The 23,143-nt window shown below is 40.2% G+C and overlaps 1 protein-coding gene across 2 annotated transcripts in view; it reads left to right on the forward strand.

The window, feature by feature from the left end:
- sec24d (SEC24 homolog D, COPII coat complex component) overlaps window positions 1-23,143 on the forward strand; it is a 192,640-nt gene that overhangs the window by 104,981 nt on the left and 64,516 nt on the right. For both annotated transcript variants that reach the window (XM_059988769.1, XM_059988768.1), the window contains exons 10-15: window positions 352-467; window positions 6,852-6,976; window positions 14,231-14,422; window positions 16,948-17,041; window positions 22,121-22,237; window positions 22,722-22,892. In XM_059988769.1, coding sequence (XP_059844752.1) covers window positions 352-467; window positions 6,852-6,976; window positions 14,231-14,422; window positions 16,948-17,041; window positions 22,121-22,237; window positions 22,722-22,892 — 815 coding nt within the window. The remainder of the gene's footprint in view (window positions 1-351; window positions 468-6,851; window positions 6,977-14,230; window positions 14,423-16,947; window positions 17,042-22,120; window positions 22,238-22,721; window positions 22,893-23,143) is intronic.

Genomic DNA, 23,143 nt, shown 5'->3' on the forward strand with positions numbered 1-23,143 from the left:
CAGTAACTAGCAGATCCTATTCGCTTGATGGCAGATGCCATTCATGCATTATCTCTGTTTTCTTTTATGCTGTCAGAAGTTTTCACAGGGATTGGAAATGTGTTCAAAAGTAACCTTGTAATAAATTCATTGGTTCCATTGGTTAACTAGCATAATGTTATTTTACAATTGCCTTTTACCGGTGGGAATCTTCTTTGGCTATTAGAATCTCACAGAAAATATTTTTCCCAGTTACAGAAAGGAAGAAGTTTTGAAAGCAATAGAAGAAATGCAAAATATTTACATGTACTTTTAGTTGCTATGTAGAAATATAATTTTAATAATATTGCTGAGGTATTTTTTCTCCTTCAGTCCCTCCATTCTATTTTCAACACTTGGATCACATGGGCAGAAGGTTGGATCAATATGAGAAGCCAGAGTTGTCTCTTGGATCGTATGAATTCATGGCTACATTAGATTACTGCAAAGTAAGTTTGAGTGATAGATAAACTGGCTTTCCACATTGGGGTACATTCTGCAGCATGAGACTTCTTACAGATGATTTATTAATGTGGTCTTTTGTTTTTTCTGTTACCTTGTATTTAACCCAGAGCTTCTAGATCAATACTGTCATTGAAGTGAAAGCATTGTTTTTATACAACTGTCATCATTGCAGATTAACTATATTCTAACTGAACAAAAAAGCTGAGGAGCAAGATGTCCCTAGCACCTTTTTGCCATTGTGTATGTAACTAATGTTGCTTTGAGTTAATAAGTCTAGTTGTCACATTAAGACTCTGATTTGGGGATAATATGCATGATATGTAAATTCCCCAGCTGTTAACTATGAACTCACTGGCTAGTTGCATTAGTTTTTGAAGAATGTACAATCAAATGTTAACTACTTTGGCTTAATTTCCAAACCCCCTTCCCCCACTCCACCAACACCACCTCTTCCAGACCATTGGCTATGACCCAAATTCATTTATTAAGAACATCTCATAAAACAGCACTGATGGTCAAATAACCTCAAAACACCCACATCCCTCCAGCCCAGCAAACTGTAGAAATACATAACCTTCATTTGAGTTACCTATTCTGTAGCTGTCAGGTCACAAAGTCTTTTTTATTTTCTTTTCATTGCTAATGAGTCCCAGACATGTCGAACTTTTTTCAACTTCAAAGGGAGCCATTTGTAAATTCTTAGAGACGTCTTAGCTTGGGGTATGTGTGCAGAGGGATATGAAGTCAAGTGAATACAGATGGAACTTATTACAGCTGAGTTCACAAAAAATCTCTGTCATCTTATTCTGAGTTACAAACTGACAATACTCCAGTGAGGTATTGAGTTCTTTACTCAACAATGAAGGCAGATTTTGCTTTTTTCGATAAGCACTCTGTCATTTCAGTTTTCTAAATAATTAACTGTCCTAGATTTTTCATTAAGTTGAAAATTTCTGCACGGGATTTTTTGTGGAATCCACTGTTTATTCGCAAACATCAGTGAATAAAAGTATTAAGGGAATATGGCCCACTCATCTCCTGCCACTTCACACTACAACCATCAGCCAACCATCTGACCCTGTCTCTTTGAAAAAAAACTCAGCAATGGTGATCAGTACAGGACTGGCCTGACCTTTGTTCTTATGAGTACAGTGGTTTTTTAAAAAAATGCAGAAATAACATATGTCTTTAAAATGTTCCAGGTTTGAAGCACAACTATTTTTTTCCTGAAGTAGATAATCCTGCTGGATTTAGAATGTATCCCACAATTTGCCAGGAATTAAGCATTTTATCAGAGGAACAATTAAGTGCGTGTCTGATATTTGCTTTAGATGTCCTGTAGAATAGCTGCAAAGAAAATGATGCTGGAAACATTTTGACAGAATAAATTCCAGCTGTTCTTACTTTCCATTTCTGTTCAACTGCAGAAGATTAGAATTTACTCCAAAAATGTTCTACAGCTATTCCTGCCCACCTCCACTCATCTACCCCACACTCTCACCAACCCCTCTCAACACTTTTTTTAATGAGAGCCTATAAAATGTAATGGCCAGGAGAGATCAGCTGATCCATCAAGACTGCCATACCCTGAAGCTTCACCCACTGTCATTCAGTGAAAATGGATGTGAAAGACAATTATTATCACATTGGGCCTATTTTTCTTGAACAGTGTGATAATATTGAAAATACAAATGCTGTGCTTAAATCCCTGTAAGAGGAGCAGTGAAGCAAAGGAATGTAGTTATTGAGTTGTGCAGCCGAACAAAGGGATCTGGGATTTTATGGCCACAGATTCATAACTTAAAGGTGCAAGGCAGATGAGTAAGATGATTAAAAACAAGGCATATGGTATGCTTTCTTTTATATGCCAAGGTGCAGAATACAAAGATAAGGAGGTTAAATTTGAACTGTACACATGAGTCAGGTAACAACTTAATTACAACATATACGTGAGATCAGAGAAAGGATGTGATCATTGCGGAGAGGCTGTAGAGCAGATTTATAAGGTTGTTGCCAGGTCTGCAAGATTTTTGTCATGAAGAAAAATTAGATAAGCTAGTGTTGCTCTTTTTGGATCAGAGAAGCTGAGGGATGACAACTAAGTTATGTAAAATTATGAGGTGTCTATGGAGAGTAAATAGGTTGGTTTTGTTTCCTAAGTGGTGGAGCCCAAAAACATAAAGCCCTTGATTTAAAGTAATTTAAACTAGAAATTACTTTAGAGATAACTGAGGAAAAGTTTTCATACCCTTAGCAGTTATGAATTCACAGTCTGCAGGAAGGCAGTCAGAAACCCTCATTTAAAAATGAAACCTCAATGTGTACTTGAAGACCTATGATGTGCAGGTTACTCTAGAGCTAGGAAATGTGAATAATTTAAAGGTCTTTTTCGACCTTTTCAACATGCTTGGCTGAATGGCCTCCATCTAGAACGTAGAATGGTGCAGCACAGGAGCAGCCCTTTCAGCCCATAATGTTGTGCCAAACTAATTCAGCTGTTAATCAAGTACACAGTTAAACTGATCACTTCTGTCAGCACAGGGTCCATATCTTCCATTTCCTGCACATTCAGCATATTCATGTGCCCATCTGAGAGCCAGTTGAACACCTCTGTCTTAACCAGCACACTACAGAGCATGTTCCAGGCACCCCCCCAGTCTCTGTGAAAGAAAACATGCCCTGCACATCTCCTTTGAACTTACCCCTCTGACTTCTGATGCATGCCCTCTAGTATTAGACATTTCGGCTCTGGGAGATAAAATACCAACGGCCTCTCATAATCTTGTATACCTATCAGATTTCCTGTCAGTCTTTGATACTCCAAAGAAAACAACTCAAGCTTGTCCAACCTCTCTTCATAGCACATGCTCTCTAAACCAGACAGCTTCCTGATAAGTCTCTTCTGCACCTTCTCTAAAGTCTCCATATTCTTCCTATAGTGGGGTGGCCACAACTGAATGCAGTGCTCTGGGTGTGGTCTGGCTAGTGCTCTACAAAGGTGCAGCATAACTTTGTGTTCTTGAACTCCTTCCTCGACTAAGAAAGGCAAACATGTCATACGCCACCTTTACTATCCGGTCAACCTGTGTAGCCACTTGCACCACAAGATCTCTCTGCATATCAACATTGTTATGGATCCTGCCAATTAACTGCATACTTCCTCTTTACATTTGAACTCCCAAAGTGCAACACGTCACATTTGCTGGGTTAAACTCCAACTGAATGGTGAATTTCATAAATAGACCTTAAAGGAACAACCTCAGCCCAGTGGAATAGGAAGATATTTGGGAGATAAAATTCATCACATAGATCAATAAGCTTATTTGTTGGTGGGAAAAGGAGAGAGAACACAAGTTAAATGGTTAATTATAAAAGGAGACCCTTGGTAGTTTGTGCACAGGTCTATGAAAGCCACTAGATAGGTTAAAAGAGGAAATAATAAAGTATTTGAAACATAATCTTCTAATTGTGTAACACTGCTTTTCATCAATGTTAAGCAATTGACAATAAATTTTTCCAATGTGATTTCTATTCTTTTCCACATCATTCTCATCATTTGATTAGGCACGAGTCATCCTTACACTCCTGATAGCAAATTTCTGTATCAAGGGCAAGTGATATGGCAAAAGTTCCTGGGAAATGCTCATTTTAGAAAGGACTCAAAGTATGTTGTCTTGGGAGTACCTGCTGTCAGATACTCCTGTGACAACAGAAACAAGTACGAGCAGTGAAGCATTGTCGAGGAACCATACCAGTTGGGTGAGTTATGTACTCTCCTCTTTGCCGTATTCTTACTGAACTTTGATGTGCTGTCCAAAGACTCATAGACCTACAGTAAAACTCATCAGTCAAACCAACAATCATCTCTATCGGTGTTGGGCTAAGTGTTTAATCGCCTCACCACCAAGCCCCATCCTCTGAGCTCAATCTTGGAATAGAGTACCAGGCAGAACATATTGATACCAGTAGGCTAAATGGCTTGTTAGTGCACTGCACTATTCCTTGAATTTATGATTCTTTGCTATTACACAATTGCTATAGAACTTAAACATCCTCGCTATAGAACTATTACACAATTATTTTTCATACTGCTAATATCTGAAATAAATTTATTGGTTTGTTACAAGGATTTTTTTTAATGATCGGTTAAGCAGAAAGAGAATCAGTTAAGCACAAGTACCTTTTTAACTCAGCCTACAAACACATTAATTTATAGAACTAGGGTCTTGTGTGCACATCTACTAGATTTCCCTGATCCTTTACGAACAGTTAAAGAAGAGAAAATGAGTAAAACTTTCTTCTTCCTCCCAGTGTAACCTCCACATTTCCAACTTGGGGTCACCCACTCTCATATTGTTGGTTTCTAACAGAGTTTTTTCTGCCCGTACTCCAGAAATCTTCCATTCTTTTTCTCACATAGGTAATTCTCTTGTTCTGTCCAACTCAGACTGGTTCCATCAGTTCATCCGTGTCAGCCAAACACTGGGCCTGGACTACCAAATAACAGACTGTTCCTTCTGCAAGCCTGCATTTTACATAATATTGAACTGCCTATCTGAAAATGGTCTTAGCAGAAGCTCATTGTTTCCATATTCAGTTGCTCGACTTCAATTATCCTGTAGCAAAAATCAGTTCATCAAGCATTTCACAAAATGGTGGTTGCAGGAAGAGTCTCATAAAATGGCCACCTCCGTTCCTGCAGCCACTTGGCAAGAACAAAGACTTTATTTTGTCAGTTTCCATCACTCTTGCCTGCTTCCTGTTCACTGATTTGCACATTGTAGTTCTCTCTAGCAAGTAGTATTCAAGAATTGGAAATTACATACAATCTTATGCTGGCCATGTTTCCTCATCTGGTGTAATAGGGGCATTTGTTCCTTAGGTACATGCTCTACACTTGGAAAAGGTTATAAGGCTCACTTGAGAAACAGAAGTGAAATTATAGCCATTGTCAAAAAGATAATTTTCCCATTGATTGCTAAAACAGGTGATAGTTTAAATAGGTTAGCAAAATCTTATGGTTGACAAATCAAAATCTACTCAGAGACTAACAACTTTCTAAATTTAAATTCACTATTTTGTTAATTGAGTGAATTAAGTGTTCATTCAAGGGTAAAGGCAAACATGTCATGACAACTTCCTGCATTTTAAAGAACCAAAGTGTGGGATTCTTTTTTTAACCACTGAAGTCATGTTAAACTCCTGTCCAATTCTGACTTCCAATGTTATATCCACACAAAGTGCTGGTGGAACTCAGCAGGCCAGGCAGCATGTATGGAAAAGAATACAGTCGATGTTTTGGGCCAAGAACCTTCGGTTGGTCTGCTGAGTTCCTCCAGCATTTTGCGTCTGTTGCCTGAACTTCCTGTATCTGCAGATTTCCTCTTGTTTGCCAATGGCATATGTTTGATGCACTACTTATTAATTAAAAAGCTTAATCTTTCCATTGCTATGTCAATCAATTTCTAAGATTAGTTAGTGTAGCAGTAATGAATTGTATGCCCACATTGCTGTTTTCATATTACAGACAGACAGACAGACATACTTTATTGATACTGAGGGAAATTGGTTGGAGATTCCTAATGTTGGGAAATCTCTAAGTGAGCTTAGGACAGTTCTCAGGTCCTGAGGTGGGGAGAAGGGGGCCTGGGACATGAGGCTGTTGCTGCACCTCAGGCACCAGAGGGTAGGACATTAGGGCTTTGTCAAGTACTGAGATATTGGAGCACTCAGGAGGCTTGGGATCTGCCTCCTTCCTACAACCTTCAGGGTTAATGGCACCTGTGACATTGTAGGGTAGGTGTCCTGAAATACTGGCGGCGAATTGGGGATTGCTGAGTTATCGAGTGGTGGGTGGTACAAGAATTGAATGGTTGGGGGTCTTAAGGTATTGAATGGTCAAATGGCCTGAGACATTGGAGAGGAATATTGGAGGAGATGGGGATAAAGCATTGTTGGAGTATTGGGAGCTTGAGGCATTGAGGTCAGAGATCTGAAACTTCAAGAGTCAATCCACTTGGAATATGAGTCAGGGCCAAGATCGTTGGAGGGCCTGGAAGATCAAAAAATATCCAATTGGATGCATAGCGGTTTAAGAATATAACATATCATCATATTTGGTTTTATAGTAGATAAATACTTGCCTCCTCTGTCTTCAATAATATATCTAGTATTTAGTGAATGTCTTTTTTAATACTACCTCTCATTCCCTTCTCCATTCACAAAGTGATTCAATATGCTTTTAACTTCATCACAGTTTTATAAAATCCTTGTGGAACTCCAGGGCAACCTTACACCATCATCTGGGGGCCTACTCATTAAACTAAGATCTGTAGTTTTTGTGTTCACATTTCTATTTTTATTTACAGAACAGCAAGCCTCCTAAGCCACCAGCCTTCATATTCATGATAGATGTTTCGTACAGCAGCGTCAAAATTGGTTGTGTCAAACTAATATGTGAGGAGCTTAAGACCCTGCTGGATAAGTTACCAAGGTAAGTAGGTTTGTTTGTTTTGTTATGACTGATAATAAGAAAAGTTTTATCATCTCAGATATTTAAACTCGTCAACATGTATTGGAGATTTACTGATCATATTAGATACAAACTGATAACAGAAATTCAAGTAGATGTTCAGTTTAGAGAATATTTGTTATAGTGGTGTATCTGATTTGTAGTATACTGCAACCACAGGGGAATCATGGCAAAAAAACGTCAGTTCAACCAAACCAATTAATGCCAATGTTCATATTCTTTATCTGTGTCCTTTAATTTGCCTTTCCATAAACATCTATTGTTTCTCTCTGCTCTATTCCTGTGAAATGGATCAATGCCAATCGCCCAAGTTTGTCAATGGGTTTAATAGTTATCATATACTTCTCCCAATGTTATAGATTTAAATGCCCTTAGGCTTCACTTTTCTAGAGCTCAGCCTCTGCAGGTTTTCCGACGACTACTGACTTTTCAGTTTTGGAAACACCCTTGTAAATCATTTTACACCTTCACTAGTGGATTTTAAAGCATATTGTTTGTAAACATCCAAAAGATCCAAGAGTAGCAATACTCACCTCACCCTATAACTTGTGAAAAGCTTCATTTCCCATGTGTGCAAACTTTTCAACCCTGCTGCACTTTTACTACTACTTCTGTACAATTGGTCCTTTTTCCACATCTCTTACAAGCCACCCTATTAAAAGACCTATAAAAGTCTGCTCACACTAGTTGCAAGCATACCCACTACACATTCACTCTATTTGTTGTATTGCAAGTACTCTGCCATAATGAGACTATTAACAAGCAGCACTTCTTTGTTCTTTTCAAACCATTCTATTCAAAGCATTGAACATTTCTAGAATGGGGCTGAGGGACCTTTGGCTACCACATTTACACTTTTTCTTCTTGAACTAAAGTGGGATGTTGCTGCTTCCCAAAGTAATAGTTAAATCATGTACGTCATCTCAGATAGAGACTGCTCCTTTTACCTTCACCAACCAAATGCCATCAGGCGCTTGGGTTGTGTTATCGCTAGAATTGATTGCTTTTCTCCAGTTAAAAATCTCATTTATTCTTTGTTCTCCCCTTACCTGCATTCTGATTCCTACTGTAAAACAATGTGAAGTATGTACTGTACTATCTCAGACCCATGATTCGCCACTCTGTGATCCATTAACGGTCTTGACCTCTCTTTATTTAAAAAAAATTGTAAGTTACCAGTTACAAGATTAAATATTTATTTCTCTACTCTCCACAAGCTTCTTAACGTATTCCCTCTTAGACCTTCTAATCTTTCTTTATTTCCCAGATGCACTTCTTTATTTCTTGTCTATCCCTTAGTCCAGGAATCGTAGAGTAATACAGCACTGAAACAGGCCCTTCGGCCCAATTGGTCTATGCTGACCACAGCATCCTCCTTGTTCACTCCATTTGTCCGTGTTTAGCCCATAATCTTCCAAGCTCCTCCTCTCAAAGTACCTACAAAAATGCTTTTTAAATGTTGCACTTAGACCCGCCTTAACCACTTCCTCTGACAGCTCAATCCAAGTACTCATTACCCTCTGTGTAAAGAAGTTACTACTTAGGTCTCTATCAAAACGTTCTCCTCTTGTATCTGAACCCTCTAGTCTTGGACTCCCCAACCCTGGGAAAAAGTATATGACAGTCTACCTTATTCATAACCTGACAAATTTATAAACTTCTTATGAGGTGTGCCCTCATTCTCCAGCACTGCAGGAAATAAAGATCAAGCACCCGATAATTCAGACTTTCTGTTTAGGCAGCATCCTTGTATCTTGCTTCTGCACCCTCTCCAGTATGAAAATGCCTTTCCTAGTGTTGTAACTAGATCCAAGAAAATAGGTTTTGGTACAGAAAATACACTTTACATTTCATCCAAATCGTGGATCACCAAAAGCATCAAAAAATTGGGATATTCCTCTAAAAGTTTCCATTTTAACTCCATTGGTTTTCCCTTAAAGACATACCTCTTTTGTGCACAGCCTTCTGGAGAGCAGGTCTGCTCATACAAACTGTTCTCGTAGATACTTCGACTGCCATGAATTTGAGGGAAATAGTGGGAAAGTGTAAGTCAAAGTGGATGGAAATCAGGGAGAAGAGATGATTAGGAAGATTTAATAGATGGTGTGTACGGAGACTCCCAGGCTGTGTATTGTGCAGAGCAAGTACCATGCTCTAACACAAAATACTCTGCAGATACTGGGGTCAAAGCAACATGCACAACACGCTGGAGGAACTCGGCAGGTTGGGCAGCATCTGCTGTCCACAGCAAGAATGCAGAGCGTAGTATCTAGTGCTCTTTATCAGTACGACCTGCATACCAAAAAGATAGATCATGTAAATCAATATGGACGGCTCCACATTTATAAAACTGATTCCGGAGGGCCCCTTATGGCTCTCAACTTGGTTTACAATGGAACCATGTCTTCTCACTATGGAACAATGGAAGTCATTGTTGTGACCTTCTGATAAATTTCTGTTGGATAGTCAGAAACACACACTGGGCAAGTGTGGAAACCGATGGAGAAATGGGACACATACTAGTGTCAACTGCAGAAGTAAGCATCTGGTCTAATTTCCATGTTTGCACAAATGAATTGAAAACCTATTGAAGCATGCACAAATCTTATTTGGTGTGTAATTTAAGGTATGAAGCACAGCCACAAATCAGATTCTCGCAGAATATGCATACCAACGGGCTTAAATAAAGGCAAATATGGAAGTGTAATGCAGTAAGCTGCAGGAGCATTAGTTAATGTATTTACTCATATCATAAAGCATCACCCACAATTTAGTGAGAAGACAGCCTAGTGATTTGCCTTACTCCTCATTAATCCAGGTGCCAGCAGATAAAGTAAACTATTATCAGGTTTCTTTTATATAAACAGAAAGAACGAGCAAGCATGGAATTAAATTCAATTCTGTTGGTCTTCAAGCAGCTATCTAAGATTTCTAAGAAACTACTTGAGAGGTTTTATATAATAAAAAAATCATATTCTATAATCATGAACTTTCTCAGACAGTAAAGTATTTTTGAAACATATTCAATATTCAAATGGAGGGAAATGGCAGCTAATTTGCATACAGCAAGCTCACTTACAGAATGATGTTAAAATTACCAGATTACCTGTTTTATGGATTAAGAAATAGGCATTATTGGCTTTGACCTTAGAGATGATTCCCTTAATCTTCTATAACTACTTGCGAGGAGAACTAAGTCCTGAAGTTAATATTTTATTTGAGAAGTATCAACTCACCTGTGCCACACAGTGCTGGATTTCTACACTGATTGCCTACTTTGAATTTTATAAAATCACCACCTTCTTCTCCATGCTTAGTCTAATAACATTGAAATCATGCTCCCAGATATAAATATTTAATGCTATCAGAGACAACCCTTACTACTTTCCTTTCATAAACCAAACCTCATGCCTAGCATGACACCATTCTGTCTCAGTTTTATTCACCAAAGCTTCTCGGCCTTTAGGCTGAGATCAAATGTATTATTGGACTAGACCCACTGAGGTCAAGAGGGTGATAAGATCTTAACCTGCTGATATGGAGGTGGATCGTCACACTGACTGGGAAACCAGCTCTTTCCAGCAGTCGACGCCCAGCTAGAATGGCTGTATTGACTGGAGAGCCTGACATCCGAAATCTTGTCAGGGGAGTGGTGAAGGATCTCAGTGAGGGAAATGGTTTCCGTGAGGCCCGCTTCATTTGGAAGGTTCTGCTTAACTGCCTCCTTCATGCTATGCACACAGGAGGGCCACCAGACAATGCTGCAGCCATGGTGGAGAAGCAGGTCACCTCTCCAAAGCCTGCCCAAAACGTGCTGGCTCCTGTGTACAAGCAACAAGAGGGGCAGCTGGCAAAGAAACACTCAGGCAAATGCCAGCATGCACTAGTTTAGAGACCGTGACTGTGGAAAAGTCGATCACCTCGAGCTCCCCCAGGCCCCCCCCCCCGCCACTGCCCTGCCAGAAAACCCTAGGCCCCCCCACAAGACGAGGAAACGTCCATGGAGGAGGGAAGGCAGAGGGATAAGAAGAAGAATGGCGAAGAGGAAGAAGTCTCAGAAGGCACCACTCGAGACAACAGGCTAACGGAAAGGAAAGGGCAAGGCAGCAAACAGACCCTGGCAACCTATCCTCACTGGAGGATGAAGCAAGTGCAGGAAACCTGCAGCCCAGGCAGAAGAAACGCATAACAGGTGAGGGAAAAGTCAGAAAGAGAAAATATGCTTGGAGAAGGTATTCTGCTGATATCCCAGCTGGTCGTTCTGGCTGGAGACTTCAACTGCACCATCGAGGTGGCTGGACGATCTGGTAATCCGGACAGCAGGCTAGACAGAACCACCATGTTCCTGATGGAAATGGTTAAAATAGCCAAGTTGCAGGATGCCTTCAGCACCACTGCAGATGGAGAACGGTCTCGATCGGGCTGCTCAGCCAGCTCCCAGATCAGTTTCCTCTTCCTGTCAGATTCACTGACATCACTTCAGTGTTCTTCTCTGACACTGCCTTCTACAAGCTTCCTGTCATCTCTGGGAGGACCAGACAGCAGGCAAGGGGACATGGAAGCTGAACATTAAACTGCTGACTCCAGAGGACATTAAGGAACTCGAGCAGGAGTATGCCAGTTGGAGAACTTTGAAACCCTTTGTTGATTTGCTTGTTCACTGATGGGAAGTGACCAAGGAGGCAGTGGTGTATCTGCAAAGGGATTCAGAAAGCAAGGCAGGAACAGAGGGAACTGTGTAAACTCCAGACAGAGTTGCAGCAATTTCTTCCTCTGCAGTCAAAGGGTGGGTGGGGGGGGGGGGGGTGGATGTGCGCGCGGAGTTATGAGAGGTGAACAGCCAGCAGGCCCAGCACTTTGCTGCCGAATCCTCCAAGGTCACTTTCCGATCCAGGGTCCGCCCCGTAGAACCGGATGAGATGTGCTCCTGTTTCTTCTTCCAGAAGGTTCACGGCGGAGCTCTGTGATCTGGAGGAAGAGGACAGCTCAGGTGGAGGTAAGGAGGACCTATAGATCCGTCTATGCCAGTCTGTATGACAGGAAGACCATAGACACCACAGCCTCCCAGAACTTCCTGCCGTCTATCACACGGGTGTTAGATGATAGCAAGTGGGAGAGTCTGGACCAGACTCTGACCCTGGAGATGCTGACTTGCTCCATCCATTCCTTTGACTTGAATTAAAGTGGCAGAAGCGACAGCTTACTGGCTAAGTTGTAGGACAGTATGGGCTCAGACCTGCTGGAAGTGTGCAATGCTATGCTTCTAGCTGACACAATTTCAAAACACTTTAGAAAGGGCACCATTACCCTCATCTAAAAGCAGAAGGGGAAGAGGGGTGACAACAGGCATTGGCCACCCATTTCACTGTCGAGTTTAGACTATCAGATTCTGTTCGAGGCCATTGCCAACAGGATCAAATCCATTCTGAGACAGATGATCTATCTGGACTAAACCTGTGCTGTACCTGGCAGGAAGATCTTTGACAGCCTGGTCTTGCTGAGGGACACCATTGCATATATGTAGAATGGGAGGAGAGGATGCTTCCCTGGTCAGCTTGGACCAGGTGAAAGCCTTTGACAAGATATCACACATGTATGAGATGGACATACTCTCCAAAATTGGGTTTGTGGAGGGAATTGGGAATTGGATCCAACTATTCTACACAGATATCAATAATGCAGTCCAAGTCAATGGGCGGGAAACAGATTGCTTCCCCATCTAGTCTGGAGTGAAGCAGGGTTTCCTGTTCTCCTGTCTTGTTTGTGTGCTGTATAGAGCTTTTTGCCAAAACCATCAGGAAGGATGAAGGCATGCCAGGCAGTGGACGACCCAAGTGAAAACCTCCCTGTACATGGATGGTATCACCATCTTCTGCTCAGAGTTTGAGTGGGCATCAGGGATCAGGGTTAACCACATGAAGAGCAAGGCCATGCTCTTCGGCAACTGGACAGACCGATCCAGTTCTCCTTCACCATCAGGGCCGCTTAAGTGAATGCACTGGGATCTGTTCGGTTGGGCCAAGGCATGCAACAAGAATTGGCTGGAGCAGACTGGGAAGGTAAAACAGAAATTGGAACTGTGGGGAGGGCAACAGTTATTGGCAACTAGGAAGAACTTGGTCATCAGGTGTGTGTTGCTTTCAGAGCTGCTGTACTTGGCATAGGTGTGGCCCATTCCCTGCTCCTCCGGTTTGGAATCACCCATGCTGGCTTCAGGTTCAACTGGGGATACAAAATGGAGCAGATCAGATGGGTCACAATGCACAAGTCCCTAGATGATAGGGGCAAAATTGTACCCAATATTGCCCTCACCCTGATGACCACATTTTTGTGTGCCTGCTTCAGGCTATGTGTGGATCCTAAATATAGTACATGAGCTCCAAGCCCCTCAATTATTGTAGAATTTAATATAAAACACCAGTGTGCCTCATGAGTGGCAGCAGTACTAGAAATGTGTGGAAAGAATTGACCCTGTATGTGAAGAATGGAAAGGCATGAAACAGTTTATTATTGTAAGTTTATTTTTCTAAATAAAAATCAAAATCTATTCACCATTGTGTTCATCCATACTGAGATATTGAGTTCCAGTCTTATTTAAAATGTCATCATTTGTTGATATGGCTACAAAACCAAACTTCTGCAGTTCCAACCAATTCTGTGCGTCACCGTCTGTTGCATAGATCTCTTTCAATTGCCTATTATTAGATGTTCTATTTTCTGTTGTTTCTGGTTCCAACTCTGGAATTCCCTTCCCTGAAGTTCTCCGTGCTGTTATTCATTTAAGATCTTCCTTCAAATGTGTCCCACCTTGCTTGGTCTCTCTTCGCTGATTGATTTGTTTTGCTGAATTTCTGCAGCTGTAAACAAATGCAAGTTGTGGATTGTAACTACACCTAATTCAGACAAGTGGCAAGTTCTCATCAGAATATGCAACTATTGATTTCAAACTTTAACACAAATTTCAGGTCAAATTCACATTCCATCTTAGTCTCAATAGAAAATCAGAAATCCACCAGTATCACTAACAGTGTGAAGTAGTATCTCATTAAAGGTGTTGCAAAATTCAACTTAGTATTGACACCACTTTTTCACTGGTGTTTTAGTTGGGCAGCAGTACTTAACTGCTACATTTGCAATTTTGTTTCAAAAAGTGGCAATGTATTTTATTTAAAAACTATTAGCAATAATTTCTTTCATATTCAAATTGTTTTACAGAGTAGATCAGGCAGAGACTTCTGCCATTAGGGTCGGCTTTGTCACTTACAACAAGGTTCTACACTTCTACAATCTTAAAAGCAGTCTTGCACAGCCACAGATGTTAGTAGTGTCAGATGTTGGAGAGATGTTTGTTCCTCTTCTGGATGGCTTCCTTGTCAGTGTCCAGGAATCGCGAAATGTCATAAACAAGTAAGAAAAAAAGCATTAATCATTTTATCTACCAAATGTTATTGTTTATTCAAATGTCTAACTTGATAGGTTGTTATTTGTCGTAACTAAATATCAGTGAGAAAAATGTTTTTATGTTTTGTCCTGATTTGGATATGACCAAAACAGAGTATGTGATTGCATTTTCATAAACTTCAACCCGAGGGGCGGAGGTGATTGTTGGTTATAGGAATAATGAAGATCTCTTCTCCCTGCTATAAATCTTTTTTTCCCTGGCTGATGAAAATTACTACACCTACTCCTTGTAAGGAAAACAGATGTCAGTATGTCCGCTGTGATCGTTGTGACTTACCATAAGTGCTCTGGTCCTGAAATTTTGCAGGAGACTGGGGAATGATGTAGAAAACTGGCAACATTTGCTGCCTTTAGTTGTTTTTGTTGCTCTTTTGGGTTTTTGCTGATCTCCCATTGCAGTTAGAGACTGAATAAACTAGTTTTGCACCAAGAATAGTGCATTTTCAGAAACTGAAATATTATGATGAGCGAATCTCAGTGTATTGGTTCATAGCAAGTTGTATTATGTTCATTCATCTATATTTTTAGGCAGTTAGCTTACTTTTAACTTTTCAAATTTTCTGGAGCATTTAAGCAGCTTTAAAAAAAAACTGGTAGTTGTTTTATATTAAATTGGGTCTTGTCACCTGGCCAAATTCAAGATTTTTTTTTAAAAATGTTCTGCTAATAGCTTGTTGCCTGTAAGTATGTTATGTATCCATAGCGACGGAAGGACAAAAACACTTTATCTTTTGTTGGTAGCTGGTAGATACTAGCGCTGTGAATACCATTTCTCTGATCTTCTACATAAGTCATTTTAAATGGACATTATTGCATATAAATGCACCTTTTGGCATAAGAAATTTGGATATGGCAGTGAGATTCACTTTATGCAGATCTCACTTCAGATCCGCATCTCTTGTTCTAATTCTGCTGCGGGTGCCTGGCAGAAAACGAATTGCTCAGCAAGTCAAGCAGCATCTGTGGAGGGAGAGGAATAGACCTTCCAGGCATCAGGGCTGAAACTGCCTGCCTGCCTCCCACCACCCCCATTCCACCCCCTTCCCTCACCATTCCTCAGCCACAAAGTTGGTAGAAATTCCAGTTCACCATTCTGGAAATGTCCTGATGGCCTTGCAAAAGGGCAAGAGCATAATCAAAGACTGTTCAAAGTTCAAAGTAAGTTTATTGTCAAGGAGCATATATGTCACCATAAACTACCCTGATTAATTTCTTATGGGCATTCACAATAAATACAAAGAAACACAATGGATAGAATCAATACAAAACTGCACACAGGCAGACAAATTGTGCAAGTGCAAAAAAATGAAATAATAATAACAACTAAATAAATAAATTATAAAAACAGAACCTGAGTTGTAGAGTCCTTGAATGTAAATCCGTAGTTTGTGCAATCAGTTCAGTATTGGGGTGAGTGAAGTTATCCACTCTGGTTCAAGAGCCTGATGATTAAGGAGTAATAACTGTTCCTGAACCCAGTGGTGTGGGACCTAAGGATCCTATACTTCTTTCCTGATGGCAGTGGCAAGAAGTGAGCATAGCCTAAATGGTGAGTGCCTCAGATAATGGATGCTGCATCCTGCGGCAGCACTCCTTGCAGATATACTCAATGGTAGGGAGGGCTTTATCCATGATAGACTAGGCTGTATCCACTAATTTTTGTAGGCTTTTTCATTCAAAGCATTGGTGTTTCCATACTAGGTCAAGATCCAACCAGTCAGTATACTCTCCACTGTGCATCTATTGAAGTTCATCAAGTTTTTACATGATGTGCCAAATCTTTGCAAACTTCTAAGAAAGTAGAGGCACTGCAGTGCCATCTTTGTATTGCCACCTATGTGTTGGACCAAGGACGGATCCTCTGGAATGATAATGCCGAGGAATTTGAAGTTGCTGACACTCTCCATCTCTTCCCCTGATGAACTGGTTCATGAACCTCCTGTATTGAATAACTAGCCCCTTGGTCTCACTGACGTTGAGTGAGGGTTGATGCTTGAGGCATCACTCAGCCAGATTTTCAATCTCCTTCCTATATGCTGATTTGTCACCACTTTTGATTTGGCCAACAACATTGGTGTTGTCAGTAAACTTAATTACAGAATTGGAGCTGAGCATAGCCACACAGTCATAAACTGTGCTGATGGTGATTGTGGAAGAGACCTCGGTGCTAATCAAACTGACTGGGGTCTGTGAGTGAGGAAATCGAGGATCCAGTTGCACACAAGGTATTGAGGCTATGGACTTGGAGCTTATAGACTAGTTTTGAAGGGGTGATAGTATTGACTGTAGATCTTCAGTAAATGCAGATCATCCTGATGTATGGCATAGATATTCTGAACAAAGATTTTAATACACCAGCTATGTGCTGACTGAGATCTAGGTTATTATCAGAGGCCAATATACTGAGTAAAGGGTAGCATTCAATATCAGTCAAGCCCTTAAACATTAATTTTGATTTTTTTTTCTTATAGTTTATTGGACCAGATCCCTGAAATGTTTGCTGAAACTAGTGAAAGTGAAACAGTTTTTGCCCCAGTAATCCAGGCTGGGCTGGAAGCAATGAAGGTTTGATTTTTTTTTATTCCTTAACAAATATCTGCTTGGTATGTTCAAATAATGAAATAAAAAAAAAACAAAATCAAAGTTTTGCTATGCTTTTCCAGATCTGTAATCAATGAAGGGCAGGCTATTCACCACTGACCTATAAACAAAAAAAAAGTATGCACCTGACGACTTTAGATCTCCCAAGGCCAATGAGCTGCAAGTGCTAGCACCTTCTTCAATTGCAATACACTTTGTGCATCATATAGCGACAGAGGTTGTAGCATTCTGAAGCATTCAAAAGAAATTCCAAAACAAAAGTTTTATATGGGGAGCTGTTGGTCACATCTGTTCATCTATCTGTTACACATGGCAAATAGGTGGGGAGATGCAACTTTGACTTCCATCATACTCATTTAGTTACTACCATTTCCTGGAACAACTCTGGAGGTGGCGACCAAGATCCTAAGAATTAGCTAGACTGATCCCAAAGTGTTAACTTGGAGGAAGATGGTCTTGAGTGTAGAAGCAAAGGATAAAACCAAAGCTGCAGTCAAGTTAGTTCATGCAATGGATAGGTGTCTTGGCTAGGTATGTTGGCTAGCCTTTCTCCATTTGCAGGGTTAAAAGAGTCGCTTGTATCTTGGTGTGAGGCAGGTTTCAATAACAATGACCAATATGTAAAGATCCCCTGTGATTAGCAAGGCTAGAATAATCATTGTGAAATGAGTAAAACTCAGAATGGCTGTCACAGGATTATTTACCTCACTTTGTTCCCCAGAGTCCAATCACAACTGGTCAAGTTCTGGCATCCAAAGTAATTATGCTAATTAATCTAGTAAAATATTAAAATTATATTTTATTTATTGGTTATGTTGTATCAATGTAAATGTGTCCATGATAAAAAAAAATTGAATATAATTTAAAATATTAATGTTGAGTTATCTACAAATTAAACACAATTTAAATTTATATCTTGTAACTTTTTAGCAGTATGCAATTCCATTTTGGACTAAAATAATTTTCTAATAGTTTCATTCTTCTATTTTAACAGTTTTACATGTGCTGATTGATTTTAATATAGGAACATTGAACATTTATGCCACTATTTGGCCCTGTTTATCCATACTTGTCAAAAGGAAGCTGTCCAGCCAAATCACCAAAGCACCAGGCCTGCAGCCCTCAGATAACAACTCTTCACAGATCTGAGTATTTCCTTAATGCCATCAGATTTCCTACCTCTGTCTTCCAGATAGCTCTGAATCCCTGTCCCATGGATGAAAAAAACACCTCTTTATTCCCACTTCTAGTTGTTATACCAACTACATCACTGAACATCCTGGTTAATTCATTAAACTAAAATCAGACAAAAAGCAGATCTTGGTAACAAAATGTGATTGCTAATTATGAACACATTCAGTTGTTGGCTTTATAAACCCAAAATTCTCAGCTTATCTCTGAACATTGTGGACCATTTGTTTACTTTTAGATTGATGCACGGTATTTATTGGACTTGACCAGCCATTCCTACATATAAAGCTAAAATATTCATCCTTAATCTCACTCCTCAAAATTAAATGCAGGAGAGAGTTATTGTAACAGAACTCTCTGATTACAATGCTCTTTGAAAGAACCATTTGCAATTACTTTATTAATGTAGGCAGTATACTTTCTGAAGCCAATTGTAAGTTAAAATGCCTTTAAGTGAAAGGATGGATCCAAATGCTGTTTTGTTCCCAAAGATAGACTTTCTCGTACGTCACAGATTATTTTGTTAAATGACTGCGGTCAACATGTTTCTGTACTTTGGCTTCAGATATACAGCTGAACTTTACAGTGATAGAGCACAACCATTTTCCTTCAAGATTAGAATTAACCCTATCTTGGAATTTGAAAGTCTGGACATGGTCAATAGTTGACAGTTTATGGATATGGCAGAAGTTACTAGAGACAATTTTGAACTGGAGTCTGTCATGTTAATGAGTCAAAACAGGGTAACTACCAGATGATTTTATTAAAATCAGTTGCTCTATGAAACATTCAGAAAAATTGGAATTGGTTTATTATTGTTGCACGTGCAGAGAAATGTAGTGCAAGATCCTGACGAGGTAGACTATTAGGTCAACATTCCAACTTGTTATTCTAGGGAGCCATTTAGCAGAGCTATAACAATTGGGAAGGAGCATGGTAGTTCATGGTTTCAGGCTTTTGTATCTTCTGACAATGAAAGAGGGACGAAGAATGTCTGGGTTGTAGGGGTCTTTGATTATGCTGAGGCAGTAAGGATTCATTGAGCGGAGGTTGGTGTCAATGATAGGTTGAGCTGTGTCCACAGCTCTCTGCATTTTCTTGCAGTCACATGCAGATTATTTAGCATACCAAACCCTCCTGCATCCTAATAGAATTTTTCTATGGTGTATCGATAAAAAAATTGCTAAGGGTTGATGGGGACATGGCAAATTTCTTTAGCCTCCTGAGGAACTTGAGGCACTGGTGAGCTTTCTTAGCCATGGCATCTATGTTGTTGGACCAGGACAGTCTAATAGTGATGTTCACTCCTAGGAACCTAAAGCTCTCAACTTTCTCAACCTCAACACATTGATGTAGACAGGAGCATGTGCACTGTCCCCTTCCTGAAGATGATGATCAGCTCTTGTGTTTTGCTGACACTGAGGGAAGGATTGTTGTCATGATAGCATGGCACTAAGTTCTCTATTTCCTTCCTGTACTCAAACCAATACAAGGGTGTTGACTCAAGTGCATGTCTAGGTTTTAAGCTGATAATATAATCAAGGAATGGTTTCAATGAATGGTGCATTCCAATTGATTCCAGTATTTGGTCAGAATAACTTGATCAAGTTCCAAAAGAAGCCTTCGGTGGTTGCTTAAAAGTCGCTCACTAGATGTTTTTGAAATTTTATGCAAACAATGCTCAGTCAAACAGTTCAGGTTTTGCATTCTGGTATTGGGTAGTTAATACAATTTTACTTCCTGAAGTATAGGTGAAACGGCTGAAAATAGTGTAGTCATTGGAACCAAGCTCCCAGTATTTCAGTTCTTTCCATCACATCACCTGCACCTACTGGTGTGGCCCTTGGCATCTAGTACTCAGTGTAGGGTTGTGATATGATCTCCCTCACGCTGTCCATTGTAGTAAACTCAACACCTTCCAAAGATCATAACTCCTCCATCACCCATCTGTCAGCTACTCAACCTGACACTCACTCCAAAATTCAACACTGACAGCCCCTCACCTTCCACTGTCCAGTAACTGATAATATTTTTGAGGATGTGACTAAACACATTGATGATGGTAGAGCAGTAGATGTAGTGTATATGGATTTCAGCAAGGCATTTGATAACATACCACATGCAAGGCTTATTGAGAAAGTAAGGAGGCATGGGATCCAAGGGGACATTGCTTTGTGGATCCAGAACTGGCTTGGCCACAGAAGGCAAAGAGTGATTGTAGACGGGTCATATTCTGCATGGAGGTCGGTGACCAGTGGTGTGTCTCAGGGATCTGTTCTGAGGTCCTGACTCCTCGTGATTTTTATAAATGACCTAGATGAAGAAATGGAGGGATGGGTTAGTAATCTTGCTGATGACACAAAGGTTGGGGGTGTTGTGGATAGTTTGGAGGGCTGCCAGAGGTTACAGCAGGACATTGATAGGATACAAAACTGGGCTGAGAAGTGACAGATGGAGTTCAACCCAGATAAGTGTGAAGTTGTTCATTTTGGTAGGTCAAATATGATGCCAGAATGTAGTATTAATAATAAGACCCTTGGCAGTGCGGAGGATCAGAGGGATCTTGGGGTCCAAGTCCATAGGACACTCAAAGCTGCTGTGCAGGTTGACTCTGTGGTTCAGAAAGCATACAGTGCATTGGCCTTCATCAATCTTGGGATTTAGTTTTAAGAGCCGAGAGGTAATGTTGCAGCTATATAGGACCCTGGTCAGACCTCACTTGGAGTACTGTGCTCAGTTCTGGTCGCCTCACTACAGAAAGATGTGGAAGTCCTAGAAAGGGCGCAGAGGAGATTTACAAGGATGTTACCTGGATTGGGGAGCATGCCTTATGAGAATAGGTTGAGTGAACTTGGCCTTTTCTCTTTGGAGTGATGGAGGATGAGAGGTGACCTGATTGAGGTGATGAGAGGCATTGATCGTGTGGATAGTCAGAGGCTTTTTCCCAGGGCTGAAGTGACTAGCTCGAGAGGGCATAGTTTTAAGGTGCTTGGAAGTAGGTACAGAGCAGATATCAGGGGTAATATTTTATGCAGAGAGTGGTGAGTGCATGGAATGGGCTGCCAGTGACAGTGGTGGAGACGGATACGATAGGGTCTTTTAAGAGACTCCTGGTTAGGTATATGGATCTCAGAAAAATAAGGGCTGTGGGTAAGCCTAGGTAATTTCTCAGATAAGGACAAGTTCAGCACAGCTTTGTGGGCTGAAGGGCCTATATTGTGCTGTAGGTTTTCTGTGTTTGTATATGCCAAAAACTCAAGTAATCCCCAACCACTGATATGCCCTGCAACTGAATTTCTCCAGTACACTTCTCTCTGGGGAGTCAGTATGAGAGGTAGAGTAAAAGAAACCTTCAATTCTGTTCTGGCAATGCCATTTATAAATTCTAAATCTGGTATTTATAATTTCTTGTTAGCCAAGTTATATGGAATATGGGGAATATGACTAGAATATGAAACTAGTTGACAGCTCACTGAGTGGCAAAGTAAGTATGAGAGATGAGTCAGTCTATTCCTGTTTTGATTTGATGATTGACTATTCAACCATGGGAACAATTGCAGCCTGACCTGACCTAATGTGCACGTCTGAGAATTTCTAGCAAGGAACTTTAACAAAGTGCATTTTCCTTCCAGCCTTTTAAGTTGTCCTAGGACCAATGATACTAATCCAGATAGGCATACCAACTCAAGCTTAATGTGAGCAGTTCCTACCTTGTTACAGCATAACTACTCAGAACTTGCTGGCCATTAAATAAATGGGATTATAACTTGTAAATCAACCACAAAAATGCATTAAGAATAGAGCAAACTGTGAATAAATTAACTCTTCTTCACCCCTTTGTATTTATAACAGGCCGCAGAATGTCCTGGGAAATTATTTATATTCCAGTCATCTCTGCCCACAGCTGAAGCTCCAGGAAAACTGAGAAACAGAGATGACAGGAAGCTGGTGAATACAGATAAGGAGAAGGTACTGTGACTGCAAGATGTGTCTTAATACAGGTGACCCCTGTATTCGAGTAATGGAAATTCGCTATTATGAAATTGACAAATCTAGAATGTAGGAATAAAAATGCATCCTTACCAAGTTCACTTGAAAACTAATTTTCAAATATTTTTTGTTTCAGTTCACATTTTTAATGTACGTACAGGTGACACAGCACTGTGTTATGCTGTGGCTGTTAAACTCGATTCCAGTGTGGTTAAATCTATTTTAAAATAGGGTCCTATTCACTGATGAAGATTTCTGCCCAATTGTGATAGCTCTTATTTTCAGGAAGGTATTTGCATCAAATTCCTCTATATCATGAGTACGGTTATTTATCTTTTCCTTTATACACCACGTACAGCTGGACAATTCTTCTGTAACTTTTGCTTTATTGATATCGGTCAGGGATGCCCAAATAACACAATGATGTGCCAGTTACAAGATAATTGTCTTTCTCTTTCTGCAGGTACTTTTTCAATCACAGTCAAATTTTTATGAAACTTTGGCAAAGGACTGTGTAGCCAACAGCTGCTGTGTAGATGTGTTTCTGTTCCCAAATCAATTTGTGGATGTCTCAACTATGGGGGTCGTGCCACTGGCTACTGGTGGTAGTTTGTACAAATACAACAATTTCCAGGTAAAGTTAAGTTGTCATTTTGACAATATTTTGACCTATTTGTCCATTCTAATCTCCCATTGCCTTAATGCATCCTTTCTTGTTTCCAAATCCAATCTATAACTTGTATAGCAAGTTTGGAGTCAGTGAGGTTAACTCTCCAGGGTGACATGTAACCCTTAAAATAGGTGGTCTTGATTTTAAGTAATGCCAAAATATTAAGCATCTGTATCTCAACTCCATTTCACGTCAGCTACCAACCAAGCACCCTC

This window comes from Hypanus sabinus, chromosome 14, assembly GCF_030144855.1.
Source record: "Hypanus sabinus isolate sHypSab1 chromosome 14, sHypSab1.hap1, whole genome shotgun sequence".
In the NCBI taxonomy this organism is placed as follows: Eukaryota; Metazoa; Chordata; class Chondrichthyes; order Myliobatiformes; family Dasyatidae; genus Hypanus; species Hypanus sabinus.